Source organism: Pseudophryne corroboree, chromosome 4 (genome assembly GCF_028390025.1).
Source record: "Pseudophryne corroboree isolate aPseCor3 chromosome 4, aPseCor3.hap2, whole genome shotgun sequence".
Classification (NCBI taxonomy): domain Eukaryota; kingdom Metazoa; phylum Chordata; class Amphibia; order Anura; family Myobatrachidae; genus Pseudophryne; species Pseudophryne corroboree.
The window spans coordinates 476,957,588-476,982,372 of NC_086447.1; the positions used below are offsets into that span (position 1 = coordinate 476,957,588).

Sequence of the window (24,785 nt, forward strand, 5' to 3'; positions counted from 1 at the left end):
AGCGTCCAGTAGAACAGCTCTGTCTGCTGGCAAGCCTGATTTGAAGTATCAGTGAGGTGGCAGAGTTTGAAACTCCAGCATATCCAGCCTGTACCCCCAGGACACAATATCCTGTATCCAGGGGTCCAGGCCAGACGACACCTAGACATGGCTGAAATGCCGGAGTCTTGCTCCCGTCTGACCAACCTCCAGGCTGTGCGGTCCAACGTCATGCTGAGGGCTTTGAGGTACCAGAAGCAGGCTTCTGGTCCTGGGAACCTGCCTGAGCAGGCTTTTTTGGATTTGGCACGACCACCTCTAAAGAAGGTGTGAGAGGGCTTGTTCTTTCTAGGCCTAGCGGGCCGAAAGAACTGTGACGTGTTGGGAGTAAAAGGCTTCTTCGTAGCCAGTGCAGCTGAGGGGAGAAAAGGAGACTTACCTGCGGTAGCCGTAGCAATCCACGCATCCAGCGCCTCCCCAAACAGAGCCTGACCTGTATAGGGTAGGCTCTCCACACTTTTCCTGGATTCCGCGACCGCAGATCATTGGCGCAGCCAAAGACCCCTGCGAGCCGAGACGGACATGGAGGAGATCCCCGCAGCCATGGAACACAGATCCTTCATGGATTCTACAAGGAACCCTGCAGAATTCTGTATGTTACGTAAAAATAAATCAACGTCACCTTTATCCATCATAGTCAAGTCCTCCTGCAGAGTGATTGACCACTTTGCTATAGCTTTTGAAATCCATGCACAGGCAATAGTAGGCCGCAGTATAGCCCCTGAAGCCGTGTATATGGATTTGAGCGTAGCATCCACTTTGCGATCTGCCGGGTCTTTCAACGCGGTAGATCCCGGGTGTCAGGTCTGTGGTTAAGTCTGTTCCCGGAGGGGGCACTAGTGGGCCAGTGGTGGTGTGATGGAGAAACAGAGGAGGATGTAAGATATTCCTGTGCATGTGAGCAATGATATTTATTAAATGCTCACGAATTATAACAGAAGTTGAAACAGATGAACTTGAAATGATTGGTACAGAAAATGCTGACAACGTTAATATAAACAGTCACAGATATTCAGCTGGTCTGGGAACCAGTGCAGTAATTTAGGCAATGACCCAGTCTGGAAACTGGAATAGCAATCTGATGATGGTGCTCACTCCCACAGTTGGATTAAAACCCAGCAATGATTCTCCACACAGTCAGTTTGTAATGCAAAGTTCACAACCAAGCAAGGTTAAGCAGGAGACAATGTGAAACACATATGAAGTGGTTGTATTAAGTGCCAGATGCCATAACACAATGCAGAATGCAAGTTAACCATACACAGGTGAAGATAATGGATAGCACCTGAAGAAAAGTCTCCTACTGCAAACGGTGGAGGCTGACTGTAGCAGGAGCAGAAGTAAATGCTGGGACCTGTAGTTTCACAGGAATACTAGAACCGGGAGATCACTTGGAGATGCCAGAAATAGGAGATCGCTGAAAACAGGAGACTGGAAACTGGAGATTGGAAACTGCTGGGACCTGTAGTTCCACAGGACTAATACACAGGGGAATCTCTGAAGACAGAAGATTAAAGCCAGGAGACGCTTGTTCACAGGATGTGACGCATTGTCCAAGGCGATGAGACTGAGCCGATGCTCTGGACTTATACCACATGGTCGGCAGTCACTGGATACTTGGATCATGTGAGCAATCACAGTGCAGGATTTGGTGCTCTCTGGTCAGCTGACCGCAAGTGTCATGGCGGCGCCCATGCTGTGCAGATGGCCGGTACATAGGAGGGCACCCGCAGAATGGACTTCAGGGGTTCACCACAATAGTGGGTACTGCGCTCCGCAGACAGGATGCTAAATACAGCTGCAGACTGGGGCCGTGACCTCCGGAGGCCTGCACACCAGCGCGCCGGTAAGTGAGACATCACTGAATGAGATTCCTGACACCGGGACTGGTTAGACGACCTGTTTTGACAGCCCAGAGACAGAGGCGTCAACTATAGGCGGGGACTCCCATTTTTTCCTATCATCTTCTGGGAAGGGAAAAGCAACCAGAACCCTTTTAGGGATCTGGAATTTTTTCTCCAGGTTTTCCCAGGCTTTTTCAAATATAGCATTTCATTCCTTAGATGCCAGGAAGGTGAGAGGGGCTTTCTTACCGTCTCTGAAAAAGGCCTCCTCAACCTGCTCAGAAGGTGTGACAGATATATGTAACACATCCCACATGGCCTCAATCATCAACTGCACCCCCTTAGCAAGTGATGCCGTCCCCCTCGACACATCCCCATCACCGTCTGCTGTGTCAGAATCTGTATCCGTGTCATCCTGCATAATTTGGGCAAGAGCACGTTTGTGAGAATGTACCGCAGGGGGCCCCGAGGGAGCAGTATCAGACCATACTGCCATAGAGGACTGCAATACCTGAGTTGCATGCTCAGTCCTTGCAACCCTTTCAGAAATCTGAGAAATAGCCCCCCTAAGAGAAGCTAACCACTCCGGTTCTCTAGCTGGGATCTGTGCTACAACAGTGCAATCCTGATTACCTGGGATGGGATCTTCCTGAGAAGATAAATCCTCTGCAGCATATGAGACAGTCTCTAGACATGTTTGCTTGTACACCCCACATACACACAGGGTACAGGGCAGACAGAGTTTCCCCCCCAAGAATGGCAGAGATACACAGAGATTGGAGCCAACCCACATACAGCGCTATATAGGTATAGGGAGACCCTTAACCAGCGCTGACTGTGTCCCTTAATAGGTGACACAGTCTATACACAGCCTCCCCTCCCTTCTACAACCCCCTGGTACCATACAGATAGCTGGAGTTGCTCTGGAGGTACTGCTCTTCACAGGCAGCGTGTCTGCAGGCAGGAAAATGGCACTGAACGCTGCCGAATCCGCTCTAAGGAGAAGCTCCGCCCCCTTAATGGCGCTGTCTTCCTGCTCTTCCAAGATTATACTGGCCTGAGGATTTTGTGCTGGCTGAGATCCGCGGACCCAGACAGGCTTTCTGGTCAGTGTAGGGTTAAGGCGCCGGCTCAGGGCGCCCCTCACAAAGCAGAGCCCCCGGAGCGCAGTTAGTACTGCAGTCCTACCCTGTAGCCGCCATCTTCACATCGGCCCCCTGCTTGTTAGGGAGCCGATGACGCACTCGTCACACTTCAGCTCTGTAAGGGGGTGGCGGCATGCTGCTGGGGTGAGCGTTCCCCTGCGGCGGGGAGCGATCTATCCCCTCTGGAGCTCAGTGTCCAGTCAGCGGAGACAGTGGCTCAGACCCTGCAGGGCGGACACTGCTCCCCCCCCCCAGTCCCTCGATGCAGGGAGGCTGTTGCCAGCAGCCTCCCTGTAAAATAACAAACTCTAAAATAAACTTTTCTAAAGAAGCTCTGTAGAGCTCCCCTAGCTGTGACCGACTCCTCCGGGCACATTTTCTAAACTGACTCTGGTAGGAGGGGCATAGAGGGAGGAGCCAGCCCACACTGTTAAACTCTTCAAGTGACAATGGCTCCTGGTGGACCCGTCTATACCCCATGGTACTGAAGTGGACCCCAGCATCCTCTAGGACGTAAGAGAAAAATAAGAATTTACTTACCGATAATTCTATTTCTCATAGTCCGTAGTGGATGCTGGGGACTCCGTAAGGACCATGGGGAATAGCGGCTCCGCAGGAGACTGGGCACATCTAAAGAAAGCTTTAGGACCATCTGGTGTGCACTGGCTCCTCCCCCTATGACCCTCCTCCAAGCCTCAGTTAGGATACTGTGCCCGGACGAGCGTACACAATAAGGAAGGATTTTGAATCCCGGGTAAGACTCATACCAGCCACACCAATCACACCGTACAACTTGTGATCTGAACCCAGTTAACAGCATGATAACAGAGGAGCCTCTAGAAAAGATGGCTCACTACAGCAATAACCCGATTTTTTGGTAACAATAACTATGTACCAGTATTGCAGACAATCCGCACTTGGGATGGGCGCCCAGCATCCACTACGGACTATGAGAAATAGAATTATCGGTAAGTAAATTCTTATTTTCTCTAACGTCCTAAGTGGATGCTGGGGACTCCGTAAGGACCATGGGGATTATACCAAAGCTCCCAAACGGGCGGGAGAGTGCGGATGACTCTGCAGCACCAAATGAGAGAACTCCAGGTCCTCCTCAGCCAGGATATCAATTTTGTAGAATTTTACAAACGTATTTGCTCCTGACCAAGTAGCTGCTCGGCAAAGTTGTAAAGCCGAGACCCCTCGGGCAGCCGCCCAAGATGAGCCCACCTTCCTTGTGGAGTGGGCATTTACAGATTTTTGGCTGTGGCAGGCCTGCCACAGAATGTGCAAGCTGAATTGTACTACAAATCCAACGAGCAATAGTCTGCTTAGAAGCAGGAGCACCCAGCTTGTTGGGTGCATACAGGATAAACAGCGAGTCAGATTTCCTGACTCCAGCCGTCCTGGAAACATATATTTTCAGGGCCCTGACAACGTCTAGCAACTTGGAGTCCTCCAAGTCCCTAGTAGCCGCAGGCACCACAAATAGGTTGGCTCAGGTGAAACGCTGAAACCACCATAGGGAGAAACTGAGGACGAGTCCTCAATTCCGCCCTGTCCGAATGGAAAATCAGATAAGGGCTTTTTCAGGATAAAGCCGCCAATTCTGACACGCGCCTGGCCCAGGCCAGGGCCAACAGCATGACCACTTTCCATGTGAGATATTTTAACTCCACAGATTTAAGTGGTTCAAACCAATGTGACTTTTGGAACTCAAAACTACATTGAGATCCCAAAGTGCCACTGGAGGCACAAAAGGAGGCTGTATATGCAGTACCCCTTTTACAAACGTCTGAACTTCAGGGACTGAAGCTAGTTCTTTTTGGAAGAAAATTGACAGGGCCGAAATTTGAACCTTAATGGACCCCCATTTCAGGCCCATAGACACTCCAGTTTGCAGGAAATGTAGGAATCGACCCAGTTGAATTTCCTCCGTCGGGCCTTACTGGCCTCGCACCACGCAACATATTTTCGCCAATTGCGGTGATAATGTTTTTGCGGTTACATCCTTCCTGGCTTTGATCAGGATAGGGATGACTTCATCCGGAATGCCTTTTTTCCTTCAGGATCCGGCGTTCAACCGCCATGCCGTCAAACGCAGCCGCGGTAAGTCTTGGAACAGACAGGGTCCTTGCTGGAGCAGGTCCCTTCTTAGAGGTAGAGGCCACGGATCCTCCGTGAGCATCTCTTGAAGTTCCGGTTACCAAGTCCTTCTTGGCCAATCCGGAGCCACGAATATAGTGCTTACTCCTCTCCATCTTATCAATCTCAGTACCTTGGGTATGAGAGGCAGAGGAGGGAACACATACCCTGACTGGTACACCCACGGTATTACCAGAGCGTCTACAGCTATTGCCTGAGGGTCCCTGGACCTGGCGCAATACCTGTCGAGTTTTTCCCAACGGTTTATAATCATGTGGAAGACTTCTGGGTGAAGTCCCCACTCTCCCGGGTGGAGGTCGTGCTGAGGAAGTCTGCTTCCCAGTTGTCCACTCCCGGAATGAATACTGCCGACAGTGCTATCACATGATTTTCCGCCCAGCGAAGAATCCTTGCAGCTTCTGCCATTGCCCTCCTGCTTCTTGTGCCACCCTGTCTGTTTACGTGGGTGACTGCCGTGATGTTGTCCGACTGGATCAACACCGGCTGACCTTGAAGCAGAGGTCTTGCTAAGCTTAGAGCATTGTAAATGTCCCTTAGCTTCAGGATATTTATGTGAAGTGATGTCTCCAGGCTTGACCATAAGCCCTGGATATTCCTTCCCTGTGTGACTGCTCCACAGCCTCGCAGGCTGGCATCCGTGGTCACCAGGACCCAGTCCTGAATGCCGAATCTGCGGCCCTCTAGAAGATGAGCACTCTGCAACCACCACAGGAGGGACACCCTTGTCCTTGGTGACAGGGTTATCCGCTGATGCATCTGAAGATGCGACCCGGACCATTTGTCCAGCAGGTCCCACTGGAAAGTTCTTGCGTGGAATCTGCCGAATGGGATTGCTTCGTAGGAAGCCACCATTTTACCCAGAACCCTTGTGCATTGATGCACTGAGACTTGGCTCGGTTTTAGGAGGTTCCTGACTAGCTCGGATAACTCCCTGGCTTTCTCCTCCGGGAGAAACACCTTTTTCTGGACTGTGTCCAGGATCATCCCTAGGAACAGAAGACAAGTCGTCGGAACCAGCTGCGATTTTGGAATATTGAGAATCCAATCGTGCTGCCGCAACACTACCTGAGATAGTGCTACACCGACCTCCAACTGTTCCCTGGATCTTACCCTTATCAGGGAATTGTCCAAGTAAGGGATAACTAAAATTCCCTTCCTTCGAAGGAATATCATCATTTCGGCCATTACCTTGGTAAAGACCCGGGGTGCCGTGGACCATCCATACGGCAGCGTCTGAACTGATAGTGACAGTTCTGTACCATAAACCTGAGGTACCCTTGGTGAGAAGGGTAAATTTTGACATGAAGGTAAGCATCCTTGATATCCCGAGACATCATGTAGTCCCCTTCTTCCAGGTTCGCAATCACTGCTCTGAGTGACTCAATCTTGAATTTGAACCTCTGTATGTAAGTGTTCAAAGATTTTAGATTTAGAATCGGTCTCACCGAGCCGTCCGGCTTCGGTACCACAACAGTGTGGAATAATACCCCGTTCCCTGTTGCAGGAGGGGTATCTTGATTATCACCTGCTGGGAATACAGCTTGTGAATGGCTTCCAAAACTGTCTCCCTGTCAGAAGGAGACATCGGTAAAGCAGACTTTAGGAAACGGCGAGGGGGAGACGTCTCGAATTCTAATTTGTACCCCTGAGATATCACCTGAAGGATCCAGGGGTCTACTTGCGAGTGAGCCCACTGCGCGCTGAAATTCATTGAGACGGGCCCCCCACCGTGCCTGATTCTGCTTGTAAAGCCCCAGCGTATACTGAGGGCTTGGCAGAGGCGGGAGAGGGTTTCTGTTCCTGGGAACTGGCTGATTTCTGCAGCCTTTTTCCTCTCCCTCTGTCACGGGGCAGAAATGAGGAACCTTTTGCCCGCTTGTCCACGAAAAGACTGCGCCTGATAATACGGCGTCTTCTCATGTTGAGAGGCGACCTGGGGTACAAACGTGGATTTCCCAGCTGTTGCCGTGGCCACCAGGTCTGAAAGACCGACCCCAAATAACCTTAATAAGGCAATACTTCTAAATGCCGTTTGGAATACGCATCACCTGACCACTGACGTGTCCATAACCCTCTACTGGTAGAAATGGACAACGCACTTAGACTTGATGCCAGTCGGCAAATATTCCGCTGTGCATCACGCATATATAGAAATGCATCTTTTAAATGCTCTATAGGCAAAAATATACTGTCCCTATCTAGGGTATCAATATTTTCAGTCAGGGAATCCGACCACGCCAACCCAGCACTGCACATCCAGGCTGAGGCGATTGCTGGTCGCAGTATAACACCAGTATGTGTGTAAATACATTTTAGGATACCCTCCTGCTTTCTATCAGCAGGATCCTTAAGGGCGGCCATCTCAGGAGAGGGTAGAGCCCTTACAAGCGTGTGAGCGCTTTATCCACCCTAGGGGGTGTTTCCCAACGCACCCTAACCTCTGGCGGGAAAGGATATAATGCCAATAACATTTTAGAAATTATCAGTTGTTATCGGGGGAAACCCACGCATCATCACACACCTCATTTAATTTCTCAGATTCAGGAAAACTACAGGTAGTTTTTCCTCACCGAACATAATACCCCTTTTTGGTGGTACTCGTATTATCAGAAATGTGTAAAACATTTTTCATTGCCTCAATCATGTAACGTGTGGCCCTACTGGAAGTCACATTTGTCTCTTCACCGTCGACACTGGAGTCAGTATCCGTGTCGGCGTCTATATCTGCCATCTGAGGTAACGGGCGCTTTAGAGCCCCTGACGGCCTATGAGACGTCTGGACAGGCACAAGCTGAGTAGCCGGCTGTCTCATGTCAACCACTGTCTTTTATACAGAGCTGACACTGTCACGTAATTTCTTCCAACAGTTCATCCACTCAGGTGTCGACCCCCTAGGGGGTGACATCACTATTACAGGCAATCTGCTCCGTCTCCACATCATTTTTCTCCTCATACATGTCGACACAAAAGTACCGACATACAGCACACACACAGGGAATGCTCTGATAGAGGACAGGACCCCACTAGCCCTTTGGGGAGACAGAGGGAGAGTTTGCCAGCACACACCAGAGCGCTATATATATACAGGGATAACCTTATATAAGTGTTTTTCCCCTTATAGCTGCTGTATAGTTAATACTGCGCCTAATTAGTGCCCCCCTCTCTTTTTTAACCCTTTCTGTAGTGTAGTGACTGCAGGGGAGAGCCAGGGAGCTTCCCTCCAACGGAGCTGTGAGGGAAAATGGCGCCAGTGTGCTGAGGAGATAGGCTCCGCCCCCTTATCGGCGGCCTTATCTCCCGTTTTTCTATGTATTCTGACAGGGGTTAAATGCATCCATATAGCCCAGGAGCTATATGTGATGCATTTTTTTGCCATCCAAGGTGTTTTTATTGCGTCTCAGGGCGCCCCCCCCCAGCGCCCTGCACCCTCAGTGACCGGAGTGTGAAGTGTGCTGAGAGCAATGGCGCACAGCTGCAGTGCTGTGCGCTACCTTGCTGAAGACAGGACGTCTTCTGCCGCCGATTTTCCGGACCTCTTCTGCCTTCTGGCTCTGTAAGGGGGCCGGCGGCGCGGCTCTGGGACCCATCCAAGCTGGGCCTGTGATCGTCCCTCTGGAGCTAATGTCCAGTAGCCTAAGAAGCCCAATCCACTCTGCACGCAGGTGAGTTCGCTTCTTCTCCCCTTAGTCCCTCGATGCAGTGAGCCTGTTGCCAGCAGGTCTCACTGAAAATAAAAAACCTAAACTAAAACTTTCACTAAGAAGCTCAGGAGAGCCTCTAGTGTGCACCCTTCTCGTTCGGGCACAGAGATCTAACTGAGGCTTGGAGGAGGGTCATAGGGGGAGGAGCCAGTGCACACCAGATGGTCCTAAAGCTTTCTTTAGATGTGCCCAGTCTCCTGCGGAGCCGCTATTCCCCATGGTCCTTACGGAGTCCCCAGCATCCACTTAGGACGTTAGAGAAATAAAGTTTTAAAAGAAACTGAAGAAATCTCTCTGGAGCTCCAGAGTGTGCATCCACTCCTGAGGGCACTTTTTTCTAAACTGCCTGTGGGTGGGGGCATAGAGGTGAGGAGCAAGCACACCCAGTGGAAGAAATGTAAAGTGCACTGGCTCCTTTGGACCCCGTCTTTATCCATCATACTAATGTGTACCCAATATCCCTTATGGATGCTAGAGAAAATATGTTATTATATGAAATTGTTTGTGCTAGGTTGTGAAAAATAAGATTTTACTCACCGGTAAATCTATTTCTCGTAGTCCGTAGTGGATGCTGGGAACTCCGAAAGGACCATGGGGAATAGCGGGCTCCGAAGGAGGCTGGGCACTCTAGAAAGATTTATGACTACCTGGTGTGCACTGGCTCCTCCCACTATGACCCTCCTCCAAGCCTCAGTTAGGACACTGTGCCCGGACGAGCGGACATAATAAGGAAGGATTTTGAATCCCGGGTAAGACTCATACCAGCTACACCAATCACACCGTACAACTCGTGATACTATATCCAGTTTGACAGTATGAAAACAACTGAGCCTCTCAACAGATGGCTCAACAATAACCCTTTAGTTAGCAATAACTATTTACAAGTATTGCAGACAATCCGCACTTGGGATGGGCGCCCAGCATCCACTACGGACTACGAGAAATAGATTTACCGGTGAGTAAAATCTTATTTTCTCTGACGTCCTAGTGGATGCTGGGAACTCCGAAAGGACCATGGGGATTATACCAAAGCTCCCAAACGGGCGGGAGAGTGCGGATGACTCTGCAGCACCGAATGAGAGAACTCAAGGTCCTCCTCAGCCAGGGTATCAAATTTGTAGAATTTTGCAAACGTGTTTGCCCCTGACCAAGTAACAGCTCGGCAAAGTTGTAAAGCCGAGACCCCTCGGGCAGCCGCCCAAGATGAGCCCACCTTCCCTGTGGAATGGGCTTTCACTGATTTAGGATGCGGCAGTCCAGCCGCAGAATGCGCCTGCTGAATCGTGTCACAGATCCAGCGAGCGATAGTCTGCTTAGAAGCAGGAGCACCCAGCCTGTTGGGTGCATACAGGATAAATAGCGAGTCAATTTTCTTGACTCTAGCCGTCCTGGAAACATAATTTTTCAAGGCCCTGACTACATCCAGTAACTTGGAATCCTCCAAGTCCCTAGTAGCCGCAGGCACCACAATAGGTTGGTTCAAGTGAAAAACTGATACCACCTTAGGGAGAAACTGGGGACGAGTCCTCAATTCTGCCCTATCCATATGGAAAATCAGATAAGGACTTTTATATGATAAAGCCGCCAATTCTGATACACGCTTGGCCGAAGCCAAGGCCAATAACATGACCACTTTCCGCGTGAGATATTTTAGATCCACGGTTTGTAGTGGTTCAAACCAATGTGATTTTAAGAAACTCAACACCACGTTGAGATCCCAAGGTGCCACTGGAGGCACAACCGGGGGCTGAATATGCAGCACTCCTTTTACAATGTCTGAACTTCAGGTACTGAAGCTAATTCTTTCTGGAAGAAAATCGACAGAGCCGAGATCTGTATCTTAATGGAGCCTAATTTTAGGCCCATAGACACTCCTGCTTGTAGGAAATGCAGAAATCGACCTAGTTGAAATTCCTCTGTTGGGGCCTTTTGTGGCCTCACACCAAGCAACATATTTCCGCCATATGCGGTGATAATGTTTTGCAGTTACATCTTTCCTGGCTTGAATCAGCGTAGGAATGACTTCCTCCAGAATGCCCTTTTCCTTTAGGATCCGGCGTTCAACCGCCATGCCATCAAAACGTAGCCACGGTAAGTCTTGGAACAGACAGGGCCCCTGCTGCAGCAGGTCCTGTCTGAGCGGCAGAGGCCATGGGTCCTCTGATATATTTCTTGAAGTTCTGGGTACCAGGCTCTTCTTGGCCAACCTGGAACCACGAGTATCGTTCTTACTCCTCGCCTTCTTATTATTCTCAGTACCTTTGGTATGAGAGGCAGAGGGGGCGAACACATAAACCGACTGGTACACCCACGGTGTTACCAGAGCGTCCACAGCTATCGCCTGAAGGTCCCTTGACCTGGCGCAATATCTTTTATAGCTTTTTGTTGAGGCGGGACGCCTTCATGTCCCCCTGTGGCCTTTCCCAATGGTGTACAATCCTTTGGAAGACTTCTGGATGAAGTCCCCACTCTCTCGGGTGGAAGTCGTGTCTGCTGAGAAGATCTGCTTCCCAGTTGTCCACTCCGGGAATGAACACTGCTGACAGTGCTAACACATGATTTTCCGCCCATCGGAGAATCCTTGTGGCTTCTGCCATCGCCATCCTGCTTCTTGTGCCGCCCTGTTGGTTTACATGGGCGACTGCCGTGATGTTGTCTGATTGGATCAGGACCGGCCGGTTTTGAAGCAGAGGCCTTGCCTGACTCAGGGCATTGTAAATGGCCCTCAGTTCCAGAATATTTATGTAGGGAAGTCACCTTACTTGACCAAAGTCCCTGGAAGCTTCTTCCCTGTGTGACTGCCCCCCAGCCTCAAAGGCTGGCATCCATGGTCACTAGGACCTAGTCCTGTATGTCGAACCTGCGGCCCTCTTGAAGATGGGCACTCTGCAGCCACTACAGTAGAGATAACCCTGTTTCCAAGGACCAGGGTATCAGCCGATGCATCTGAAGATGTGATCCGGACCACTTGTCTAACAGGTCCCCCTGAAAAGTTCTTGCATGGAACCTGCCGAATGGGATTGCTTCGTAGGAAGCTATCATTTTTCCCAGGACTCGCGTGCAATGATGCACCGATAACTGTTTTGGCTTCAGGAGGTCTCTGACAGCTCCTTGGCTTTCTCCTCCGGGAGAAACACTTATTTCTGGTCTGTGTCCAGAACCATCCCCAGGAACAGTAGACGTGTCGTAGGAAACAGCTGTGTCTTTGGACTGTTTAGAATCCAACCGTGCTGTTGTAGCACTTTCCAAAATAGTGCTACCCCGACTAGCAACTGCTCCTTGGACCTCGCCCTTATAAGGAGATTGTCCAAGTACGGGATCATTAAAAACTCCCCTTTTTCGAAGGAGTATCATCATTCCGGCCATTACCTTGGTAACACCCTCGGTGCCATGTACAGTCCAAACGGCAGAGTCTGGACTTGGTAATGGTAATCCTGTACCACAAATCTGAGGTACTCCTGGTGAGGATAGTAAATGGGGACATGCAGGTAAGCATCCTTGATGTCCCGGGATACCATGTAATCCCCCTCGTCCAGGCTTGCAATAACCGCCCTGAGCGATTCCATCTTGAACTTGAATTTTTTTATGTATGTGTTCAAGGATTTTAAATATAAAAAAGGGTCACACCGAACCATGCGGTTTCGGTACCCCAAACCGTGTGGAATAGTAACCCCGTCCTTGTTGAAGTAGGGGCACCTTAAGTATTACCTGCTGGGAATACAGCTTATTAATTGCCTCTAGCACAGCCTCCCTGCCTGAGGGAGTTGTCGGCAAGGCATATTTGAGGAAACGGCGGGGGGAAGACATCTCGAATTCCAGCTTGTACCCCTGAAATACTACTTGAATGAAACAGGGATCCACCTGTGAGCGAGCCCACTGATCGCTGAAATTTTTGAGACGGCCCCCCACCGTACCTGGCTACACCTGTGGAGCCCCCGCGTCATGCTGTGGACTCAGAGGAAGCGAGAGAAGAATTATGATTCTGGGAACAGGCTGACTGGTGCAGCTTTTTCCCTCTTCCCTTGTCTCTGTACAGAAAGGAAGCGCCTTTGACCCGCTTGCTTTTCTGAAGCCGAAAGGACTGTACCTGATAATACAGTGCTTTCTTAGTCTGTGAGGAAAACTGAGGTAAAAATATTTCTTCCCAGCTGTTGCTGCGGATACGAGGTCCCAGAGACCATCCCCAAATAATTCCTCACCCTTATAAGGCAGAATCTCTATGCGCCTTTTAAAGTCGGCATCACCTGTCCAGTGACAGGTCTCTAATACCCTCCTGACAGAATGGACATTACATTCATTTTGGATGCCAGCCGGCAAAATATCCCTCTGTGCATCCCTCATATATAAGACGACGTCTTTAATATGTTCTCATGTTAGCAAACTAGTATGTTTGACAGGGTCACCGACCACACTGCAGCAGCACGCTCTGCAGGTTTCAGTCTAGTACCTGAGTGTGTAAATACAGACTTCAGGATAGCCTCCTGCTTTTTATCAACAGGTACCTTCAAAGTGGCCGTTCCTAAAACGGCAGTGCCACCTATTTTGACAAACGTGTGAGCGCCTTATCCACCCTAGGGGATATCTCCCAGCGTAACTTATCCTCTGGCGGGAAAAGGTACGCCATCAGTAACTTTTTAGAAATTACCAGTTTCTTATCAGGGGGAACCCACGCTTTTCACACACTTCATTCATTCATCTGATGGGGGAACAAAACACTGCCTGCTTTTTCTCCCCAAACATAAAAACCCATTTTTAGAGGTTAATGTCAGAAATGTGTAACACATTTTTTATTGCCGGGATCATGTAACGGATGTTCCTAGTGGATTGTGTATATGTCTCAACCTTGTCGACACTGGAGTCAGACTCCGTGTCGACATCTGTGTCTGCCATCTGAATGAGCGGGCGTTTTTGAGCCCCTGATGGCCTTTGAGACGCCTGGGCAGGCGCGGGCTAAGAAGCCGGCTGTCCCACAGCTGTTACGTCATCCACCCTTTTATGTAAGGAGTTGACACTGTCGGTTAATACCTTTCACCTAACCATCCACTCTGGTGTCGGCCCCACAGGGGGCGACATCACATTTATCGGCATCTGCTCCGTCACTATATAAGCCTCCTCCTCAAACATGTCGACACAGCTGTACCGACACACCGCACACACACAGGGAATGCTCTGACTGAGGACAGGACCCCACAAAGCCCTTTGGGGAGACAGAGAGAGAGTATGCCAGCACACACCAGAGCGCTATATAATGTGGGGATTAACACTATAACTGAGTGAATTTTCCCCCATAGCTGCTTGTATATACAATATTGCGCCTAAATTTAGTGCCCCCCCTCTCTTTTTAACCCTTTGAGCCTGAAAACTACAGGGGAGAGCCTGGGGAGCTTTCTTCCAGCTGCACTGTGAAGAGAAAATGGCGCCAGTGTGTCTGAGGGAGATAGCTCCGCCCCTTTTCCGCGGCCTATTCTCCCGCTTTTTTCTGGATTCTGGCAGGGGTATTTACCACATATATAGCCTCTGGGGCTATATATTGTGATATTGTGGTATTTTTGCCAGCCAAGGTGTTTTTATTGCTGCTCAGGGCGCCCCCCCCAAGCGCCCTGCACCCTCAGTGACCGGAGTGTGAAGTGTGTATGAGGAGCAATGGCGCACAGCTGCAGTGCTGTGCGCTACCTTGGTGAAGACTGATGTCTTCTGCCGCCGATTTTCCGGACCTCTTCTTGCTTCTGGCTCTGTAAGGGGGACGGCGGCGCGGCTCCGGGACCGAACACCAAGGACTGGGCCTGCGGTCGATCCCTCTGGAGCTAATGGTGTCCAGTAGCCTAAGAAGCCCAATCCGGCTGCAAGCAGGCGAGTTCGCTTCTTCTCCCCTTAGTCCCTCGCTGCAGTGAGCCTGTTGCCAGCAGGTCTCACTGAAAATAAAAAACCTAAATCTATACTTTCTTTCTAAGGGCTCAGGAGAGCCCCTAGTGTGCATCCAACCTCGGCCGGGCATAAGATCTAACTGAGGCTTGGAGGAGGGTCATAGTGGGAGGAGCCAGTGCATACCAGGTAGTCATAAATCTTTCTAGAGTGCCCAGCCTCCTTCGGAGCCCGCTATTCCCCATGGTCCTTTCGGAGTTCCCAGCATCCACTAGGACGTCAGAGAAACAATGCGACTGCACTGGATAGAGCTTGAGCAATATGTTGTTGCTGCCACACATCTTTGCACACTGCCCTGTGAATCCTCTCTGACCAGTAACTGTGGATCAGGAGTGCTGGGTATCTGACAGTGCTACTGCTGATGCATGTCACTGCTGGGCTGGGAATGTTGTGCCACACTCCCAGTATGACAGAGCAGCAAAAGGTGCCGCTCCAGACAAGGTAAGAAGCAGAACCTGCATAATGTACAGATGTGGATCAAGTTATGTTCTCCTTATACTGCATTATGCATATATATTATAATTAATAACAAAGATACTGATATTGTCAAACTTAAATAGCTTAAAAAGAAATCCACGTGCAGACTTACAGTCTTGTGACCATTTTGGCAGGCGACATGCAGTGCTGTCTGCCCCATTGCATCTTCTACATCCACATTGCTGACATGTTGGACAAGGTCATGAAGAAGCTCTGTCCGTCCATTTACAGCTAGCCAGTGAATCTATGCAGGATACAAAAAGCTATTAATTAACAACTACACTACAGTACAACTCACTCTAAACCAAGAACAAGATGAAAGCAATAAAATTACATATCTGTACATAAAGGGGCAGATGCCAAGATGAACACAAGGTTGCTGTAATCACTACAGCACTAAGTACACAGAACACAAAGCATATATATATATACCCATATGCAGAGTGGAATGCACCTATGTGGCTGAACTGTCCCACCTATTATATGTTTGGTTTCATAACCGTAGTCATTAGCAGTGTGCACTTACACCAGTTCTATCCCTGGTGCAAATGAGCTGTCTGAAGATAGTCATAATTACAACGCTGTATAGTCCACTTTTCCATGGACATAGCTTTGTCTACGCGAGAAGGTCCTGTTACTACTGAAGGGCATAACTGGGCTGTAAGTGGAATGTGTATGACTCGTTTTGGCACAAACCAAAAGGCGCAAACATATGCTCCGCAAATACAACTGCATTCAACTCTGCATCTTCCCTAGTAAGAGAAGAAAATAAATGGAAATATAAATATATACACAGATGTAACTTGAACTTCACTCGCTGGCCCTGTGTAATGACTGGTGCTTCCCACCTGTACACAGCCCTCAGCACTAGTAAATCTATTACTTTACTTTTCCTCTGTGCTCTGGAATAAGGGACAGCTGCTACCTGGCTTTGATTAGAAGGCACCAAAAATAAAATAACTATACTTTGTGATATAAATACAACACACAAAAGCACAGAAGGACATTCAAAATAAATGAAAAAGAAAGCCATGAAAGCTAGGTATCTGTCAGACAATCTGTCTGTAATGAAAATCTTGTACTGTATGGGAGCAAATGACAACGGACCATTTATTTATTTATTAACAGTTTCTTATATAGCGCAGCAAATTCCGTTGTGCTTTACAACTGGACACAATGATAAAACAAAACTAGTTAATAACAATCAGTCATAGAGCTAGGAAGGCTCTGCTCACAAGCTTACAATCTATTGCAGGGATGAGGAACCTTTGGCCCTCCAGCTGCTGTTGAACTACATATCCCAGCATGCCCTGCAACAGTTTTAGCATGGCCAAATAGCAAAATTGTTGCAGAGCATGCTGGAATGTGTAGTTCAACAACAGCTGGAGGGCCAAAGGTTCCCCACCCCTGATCTATAGGGAAATAGGCATTGATACACAAGGATATGTGCTAGCTATTGCATAGTTCTCCACCAGATTGCAAAGGTTCTTAATGGGCTGCATGATATCACAGCACAGCAATAATGAACCAGGATCAGGAGGGAGGGAAAGTGAAAAAAGAGAAAATATGTGGAGGATATGTGTGGACTGTACAGTGGGGATATAATTTGATAGGAAAGTTTATGAAGGTTATGTGAGCGGTTCTGGAATTTGATAAGCTTGTCTGAATAGGTGAGTTTTTAGGGAACGCTTGTAGGTTTGGAAACAAGAGGAGAGTCTTATTGTGCGTGGTAGGGCATTACACTGAATGGGTGCAGCCCGAAGAAAGTCCTGTAATCGTGCATGGGAGCAAGTAATGAGTGAGGATGAGAGACGTAGATCCTGTGAAGAGCGAAGAGGCCGAGTAGGGAGAAATTTTGAGATAAGCAAAGAGATGTACATTGGTGTAGTTTGGTCAAAAGTTTTGTGTGAGTAAAAGTATTTTATATTGAATATGGTAGAATACCGGTAACCAATGGAGGGACTGACATAGCGGGTCTGCAGACGATGAACGTCTAGTGAGGAAGATTAGCCTCGCAGCTGCATTCAGAATGGATTGTAATGGTGATATTCTCTTTTTGGTAAGACCACTAAAAAGACTATTGCAATAATCAATACGGTACATAATGAGAGCATGCATTAGAGTTTTTGCAGTGCCTTGTGTAAGGTATGGTCGTATTTTGGATATGTTTTTTTTTAGATGCATGTAACATGATTTTAAGACCGATTGAATGTGGGGAACAAAGAACAGTTCAGAGTCAAGGATGACACCTAGGCAGCGAGCTTGTGGTGTAGGGTTGATTGTCAAGTTCTCAACAGTGCTAGACATATCAGGTTGGTAACGATTATTGGCCGGTGGAAAATAAGGGCCCAATTCGGATCTGATCGCAGCAGCAAATTTAATAGCTAATGGGCAAAACCATCTGCAGGAAAGGGAAGGGAGGGGGAGAGATAACATGTACAGAGAGAATTAGATTTGGGCAGGTTATTTTGTTTCTGTGCAGGGTAAATACTGGCTGCTTTATTTTTACACTGCAATTTAGATTTCAGTTTGAACACACCACACCAAATCTAACTCTGTCTGCACATGTTTTATCACTTCCCCCTTATCAAACTCCAATGGAAACAAGTGTGCCAAATACTGTAATAAATCCTTTCTGAGGCAGGCTTGCACGCTTTAAGCATTGTCAGGACAAGAGAGCTCGAGAAGCCCATACATTTTAAAAAGGGATATCTCAAGAGCCAAACCAAAGACAGCCAAGCCAGGTCCTGATGTAGACACGGACCCTGTAGTAAAAGATCCTGCCTTAAAGGCAGTCTGAGAGGAGTGTCGATTGACAGACCCTGCAGGTCTACAAACCAAGGACGCCTCGGCCAGTCTGGAGCTAAGAGAAGTATTGTGCCACCCTCCTTTTTGGTCGTGTTGTGATGCCATGAGATCCACTTCTGGACGACCCGACCTGCCCACTAGATCCCAAAAAACCTCTGGATGTAGAGCCCACTCTCCTGAGTGTATGTCCTGTCGGCTTAGGTAGTCCGTTTTCCAATTGAGAACTCCTGAGATGAACACTGCAGACAATGGTGATTTATGACGTTCTGCCCACGCAAGTATGTGCATTACCTCAACTTTGCGTACCTCCCTGATGGTTGAGGTAAGCTACTGTAATTACACTGTCGGATTAAACCCGCACTGGCCGACGCTGAAAAAAAGGTCCTGCGACTGAGTGCTCTGAACACTGCCCTAACTTTCAGAATGTTGATGGGCAAGCAACTCTCGAGGACTGTGCAATGTCCCTGCAAGGACTGTTGGCTGGTTACTGCTCCCCACCCCAGGAGACTGGCATCTGTGGTGAGGAGTTCCCAATCAGAGATCCAAAATGGACAGCCCTTGTTCAAGTAAAACGTCTGAAGCCACCACAAGAGCGACAGCCGAACCTATCGAGACAACACCATTGTCTGGGCTCTGAGAAGACGATGCTGTCCGTTCCATTGTGAAAAAAATCAGGTGCGGCAGAGGTCTGGAATGAAATTAGGCATATGCCACCGTATCGAATGTGGAGACCATGGACTCCAGGACCTGGAAACTGATAATGCTGGTGTAGATTGGCAAACCTGAGGTAACACTGATGGATGGCATTAATCGGTACATGCAGGTATGCTACCTGAATGTCCAGGGAATCCATAAAATATATGTTATGGTAAGAACTTACCGTTGGTAACGGTATTTCTCCTATGTCCACCGGTTTCTACAGGATAACAATGGGATATGATGGAGCGACAGCGGATTGGCACCAAACGATCACAAGCTTTCAGGCGAGAAGAACACACATGCACAGCCTTTCATGCAAGAGGGAAGAGGTTAGCGAGTATAAAGATTCTCAAATCAGGTGCGTCAGGGTGGGATCCCTGTGGAAACCTGTGGACATAGGAGAAATACCGTTATCAACGGTAAGTTCTTACCATAACATATATTTCTCTGGCAGGGTCCACAGTTTATCCACAGGATAACAATGGGATTTCCCAAAGCAATTTTTAGTAGTTGGGGAAGCTCCTGATTAGATAGGAGAACCTTACGCCCGAATTCAGCGTCATGAGAGGCAAAAGTATCCAAGGCATAATATCTAATAAATGTGTTAATGGAAGACCATGTGTCTGCCTTACATATCTGTTCTGTTGCAGCACCATGTTGTGCTGCCCATGAAGGACCTACCTTACGTGTAGAGTGAGCAGAGACATTAGCCGGAACAGGGAGATCAGCTCGAGAATATGCTTCTGAAATCATCATTCGAAGCCATCTTGCAAACGTCTGTTTAGTAGCAGGCCATACCCCTCTTGTGAAATCCGTAGAGAATGGAGAGAGAAACTGTCTTTCTGATGGCACTGGTACGATCCACGTAGATTCTTAATGTACGGACTACGTCCAGCGACGCTTCTCCCACAGAAAGTCCTGACACCTGAAAAGCCGGGACTACAATTTCTTCGTTAAGGTAAAACTTATACCCCTTTTCCACTAGCTCAAAAAACACGGGTAAATGCACGGGGGCGCGCATTTACCCGTGTTTTTTGCAAGTGGAAAAGGGTAAACCCGGATCAAGTGACCCGTGAATCCTACCCGGCTATTTACCTGGGTAGGACACGGGAATGATCCGGGTAGGGTTGTAGTGTAAACGGGAGCCGTGTCGATGCGACACGGCTCCCATTTACACTGTATGGAAGGGCGGCGCTGGGAGATCATGTGATCTCCCTTTGCCCGTCCCTGCCGCGTCACTAGAAGCGTCACCAACCCGGCATATGCCGGGTTGTGACTGCTGATGGGAAAGGGGCCGAGCACGGGTCGCAGCAGGGGGCAGCTCCCGTGTCAGGCTCCCGGCTGCGACCCGTGCTCGTAAGTGGAAAAGGGGTATTAGAGACCACCTTAGGAAGATAACCAGACCTAGTTCTGAGAACTGCTTTATCTGGATAAAAAAAAATTAGAAAAGGAGACTTACATGACAGCGCTCCTCAATCTGATACTCTTCTAGCTGATGTCATAGTCAGTAGAAAGAGTACTTTAGCTGTCAACCATTTAAGATCCACTTTATTAAGTGGTTCAAACGGAGCACCCTGAAGGGCTTTGAGTACCAGACTTAAATCCCAAGGTACTGCAGGAGGAACAAAGGGTGGATGAATGCGCAGCATTCCCTGGAAAAAAAGTATGCACATCCCTAACGTGGCAATTTTCTTTTGGAACCATACAGTCAATGCTGATACTTGAACTCTCAAGGAAGCCACCTGCAAACCCTTATCCATTCCTGCCTGAAGGAAATCTAAGATTCTGGATACTCTGAAAGATTTTGGATCCCTACTTCTTTCACTGCACCAATGAATATAGGTTTGCCATATTCGGTGATAAATGCGAGTTGAGGAGAGTTTCCTTGCTCTGAGCATAGTTTGAATTGCCTGTTGTGAGAATCCTCGACTTTAGGATAGAGATTTCAACAGCCACGCCGTCAAAGACAGCCAATCCAGATGCCTGTGATAACAAGGACCCTGTATCAGTAGATATGGACGTTGAGGGAGCAGAATTGGAACATCCAACGACATCCTCTGCAGATCTATGTACTAATGCCTTCAGGGCCAAGCCGGAGCTATGAGAATCACAGCACCCATTGCTTACTTTATTTTCCTCACCACCCTGGGTAGCAGGGAGATTGGAGGAAACAGATATGCCAGATGAAAGTCCCATTTCCCTGACAGTGCGTCCACAAGGATCGCTCCGGGGGCCTTTGTTCTTGACCCGTATGCCGGAACTTTGCTGTTCAGACGAGATGCCATGAGATCTATCTCTGGCAACCTCCATTTGTCTACTAGAGTCTGAAAGACCTCCGGATGTAGATCCCATTCTCTTGCTCGAATGGTGTGTCGACTGAGAAAGTCCGCTTCCCAGTTTAGGACTCCTGGAACGAACACTGCGGACAAAGCTGGAAGATGGCGTCGTGCCCACTTTAGCATGCGACTTACCGCCTTCATTGCTTTTTGGCTGAGAGTTCCTCCCTGATGGTTGAGGTACGCTACTGCCGTTGCATTGTCCGAATGGATCTGGACTGGTTTTCCTGCAGAATGTCCTTTGCCTGAAACAGTGCCATGTATATAGCCCGGAGTTCCAACAGGTTTATTGGCAGGCAACTTTCTTCTGTGGTCCATTTTCCCTGGAACCATAATCTTCTGGACACTGCTCCCCAGCCCTGTAGACTGGGAGATCTTCACACGGATGCCAATCTAATATACAAAAGGGTCTTCCCCTGTCTAGATGGGATGTCTGTAGCCACCAGGCTAATTACCTTTTTACCTTTACTGGAAGTACCATCATTTGTTTCTTTATTGTCTGATGTATTCCATTCAATCTGGTCAGAATCAGATGCTGCAGAGGTCTTGAGTGGAATTGTGCATATTCCACCATGTCGAATGTTGACACCACCAACCCCATCACTCGCATTGCTGCGTGAATTGATATTGTCTGACTGCGTAATAATTCCTGAGTCATTAACTGCACCTTGGATATCTTTTCGTGAGGTAAAAAAAAATTCTGCAGACTTGAATCCAATAAAGCCCCCAAGTGAATCATCCGTTGTGACGGAATCAGAGACGACTTTGCCCAATTTATGAGCCATCCGTGTTTCTGTAGACAATTTATTGTCTGTTGGAGATGGCTCAAGAGCAATTCCTGGAATTGTGCCAGGATTAAAAGATCGTCGAGTTATGGAAAAATCCTTATCCCCTGCTTGTGGAGATAAGCTGCCATAACCACCATGATCTTGGTAAATACTCTAGGGGCTGTGGCTAACCCAAAGGGTAAGGCCTGGAACTGAAAATGTTGCTGGAGGATGGCGAACCTGAGGTAACATTGATGGGACAATGCTATAGGCACATGCAGGTAAGCATCCTGTATATCTAGAGATACAATGTAATCCCCTGGTTCCATGGCCAAAACTATGGAGCGTAACGTCTCCATTTGGAACCTTGGGACCCAAATGTATTTGTTTAATATTTTGAGATTGAGAATTGGCCGGAATGACCCATTTGGCTTCTGAACCAAAAGTAGGTTGGAGTAAAAACCCTGCCCCAATTGTGCCGGGGATACTGGAATAATTATCCCGGACTGAAGTAATTTCTGAACTGCTTCTTGCAGGGCTCTGGCCTTCGCCTCTATACGAGACGGGCTGGTGCAAAAAAACCTTCAAGGAGGCTGCATCTTGAAAGGGAAAATATAACCCAGAGATACCACTTCTTGCACCCAAGCATCTGTCATCGACTGATGCCATATGTGTGCAAAATGAAGAAGTCGTCCCCCTACCTTTGGGTCCCCCAGGTGGAGGCCCGCACCATCAGGCTGATGATTTCTGTTCTGGTTTAGAAGCTGGCCCTCTGGTGGCCCATTGCTTTTTCACTTTACCAGACTTATTGTACTGGGTCTGCTTAGAATCATTTTTGCCTTTTGTTTTACCCTGCCACCGAAATGGCTGAAACCCCGAACCCCTAGGCCTAGGGTTATAACTGGCAGGAAACCTGACCTTCTTGGATTCTGCTTCTGACTCCAGAATATCTGTCAATTCCTTACCAAAGAGAATGTTCCCAACAAAAGGCAAAGCTTCCAGAACCTTCTTGGATTTTGAATCAGCTTTCCATGTACGCACCCAAATTGCTCTGCGAGCAGCTACTGTTAAGGCTGATGCTTTGGAAGCAATCGTACCCATATCCATTGCTGCTTCTTCTAAAATCAGCGCAGCCTGTTTCTTATGAGCTATATGGGATTCCTGCTCCCTAGTAGGTGCTGAAAACCGTTTTCCAGTTCGTCAGCCCATTTCGCTACCGCCTTTGCCATCCAGGCCGAGGCTATAGCTGGCCTTATGACTGCCCCTGACAGAGAAAATATGTTTTTCAAAAAACCATACACTCTTCTGTCTGTGACATCATTTAATGATGTTGATGGTAAAAGCAAAATAGATTTTCGCACTAACCGTATGACATGCGTATCTACCTTAGGAGCACTTCTCTTTTTCAACAGTCCGCAGTTGGAAAAGGGTAATAAGAATCCCATTTTTTTGGAATTCTATATATCCTATTGGGTTAGCCCAAGCTTCCTCCATAATTTCCGTCAATTCCTCTGACCCTGGAAACTCAACCCTAAATGTATTGGGACGTTTAAACACAGGTGCTTTAGTATTTAATATTGGCTCTGCTGAATCCTCTAGAGACAGAATAGCCTTCATTGCTCCAATTAACTCAGCTATATCCTCTGAGCTGAAACCTTCTACCTGTTCTTCATATGGTGAAAAAGAGTAAATGGAGCTATCCTCATCTGATATATCATCCTGTGTAGCCTGTGAATTTGATGATATATTAACCCTTGGTTTATCATCTTGTTGATTTGTAGAAGCTGTTGGGGCTATACCATAAGATGGGAGCTGCATGTATGGGTTAATAGTGTACCCTATTCCTGAGGTTGAAGCTGTAGGGACCAACCTGTCAGCTATACTGGATAAGGTTTGTGCAAACATAGCCCAAGGTGGATCTATTTGTCGCTGAACAAGAATCCTGAAACGCAAAACAATTTGCACATAATCCATCATGTGCCAGATGCGGAGTTGATAACCCCACCTTGCAGGATAAACATTTGCCGCTCTTAGACATGATAAATAATCAGCTTTACACAGTATACTACACAATCTGTGACTGTAATCACTTTACTGTATTAAAGTGATATCAATCTGACCCCAACCTAAGCACCAGCATTGAGGCTCAGAAGAAACACTGACAAACGTATATAAAGTCAGCAATCACACCAGCAGTCAGTCACGTTATATATTAGTCATATGAGCATATTATCAACTACGAACACATTTCAAGTATGTAGGAGTATATTTACTGAATTCTGTTTTATACAGTTATTTAACGTATTCAGACGCATTGCGAAGAAAACCACAGTATGTACACGGACTCATATGCAATAGGCATTAAAGTTAACTATTCATACTAACAAAAGCAGATAGAAATTTAGTGCTGTATAACCATTACTCCGTAGAGTGGGATACAGGGAGACACACCCTAGTTCCAGGATCGATCAATACGTTAGCGAACGCTGAGTGGATCCAGACGCTACTAGTGTACCCTGCCGCTCCGGGAACTTTTTAGTGGACACAGACGCTCCGTGAACGCCAGTGCATGCAGACGCCTCCATCTGCGACCCGGTCTCCTAGCGGTAACCTTAGTGTACACAGACGCAGCGGCCTATGCTGCGACCGAGACCCCTCGTGGTAGCGTCTGAGACGGAAGTGAAGCAATCAGTTCATGGTGGGAGACGCACGGAAACTGATCATGTACTGGGGGGAGGGGCGACCAGGAGAGCGTCTGACTCACTACCGTTGACATCAACCCTAGGGATCGCAGCCTCAAACTAGGCCTAGCGCTGGAGCACCCGTGGTGGCGCCGCGCCAGCTACTGTTTGGTAGTCTCCTCCCAAAACAGTGCGGCTATGTC

The 24,785-nt window shown here is 48.1% G+C and overlaps 1 protein-coding gene across 2 annotated transcripts in view; it reads right to left on the reverse strand.

Moving 5' to 3' along the window:
* Window positions 1-24,785, reverse strand: part of HACE1 (HECT domain and ankyrin repeat containing E3 ubiquitin protein ligase 1) — a 185,466-nt gene that overhangs the window by 129,834 nt on the left and 30,847 nt on the right. For both annotated transcript variants that reach the window (XM_063917044.1, XM_063917042.1), the window contains exon 6: window positions 15,404-15,535. In XM_063917044.1, coding sequence (XP_063773114.1) covers window positions 15,404-15,535 — 132 coding nt within the window. The remainder of the gene's footprint in view (window positions 1-15,403; window positions 15,536-24,785) is intronic.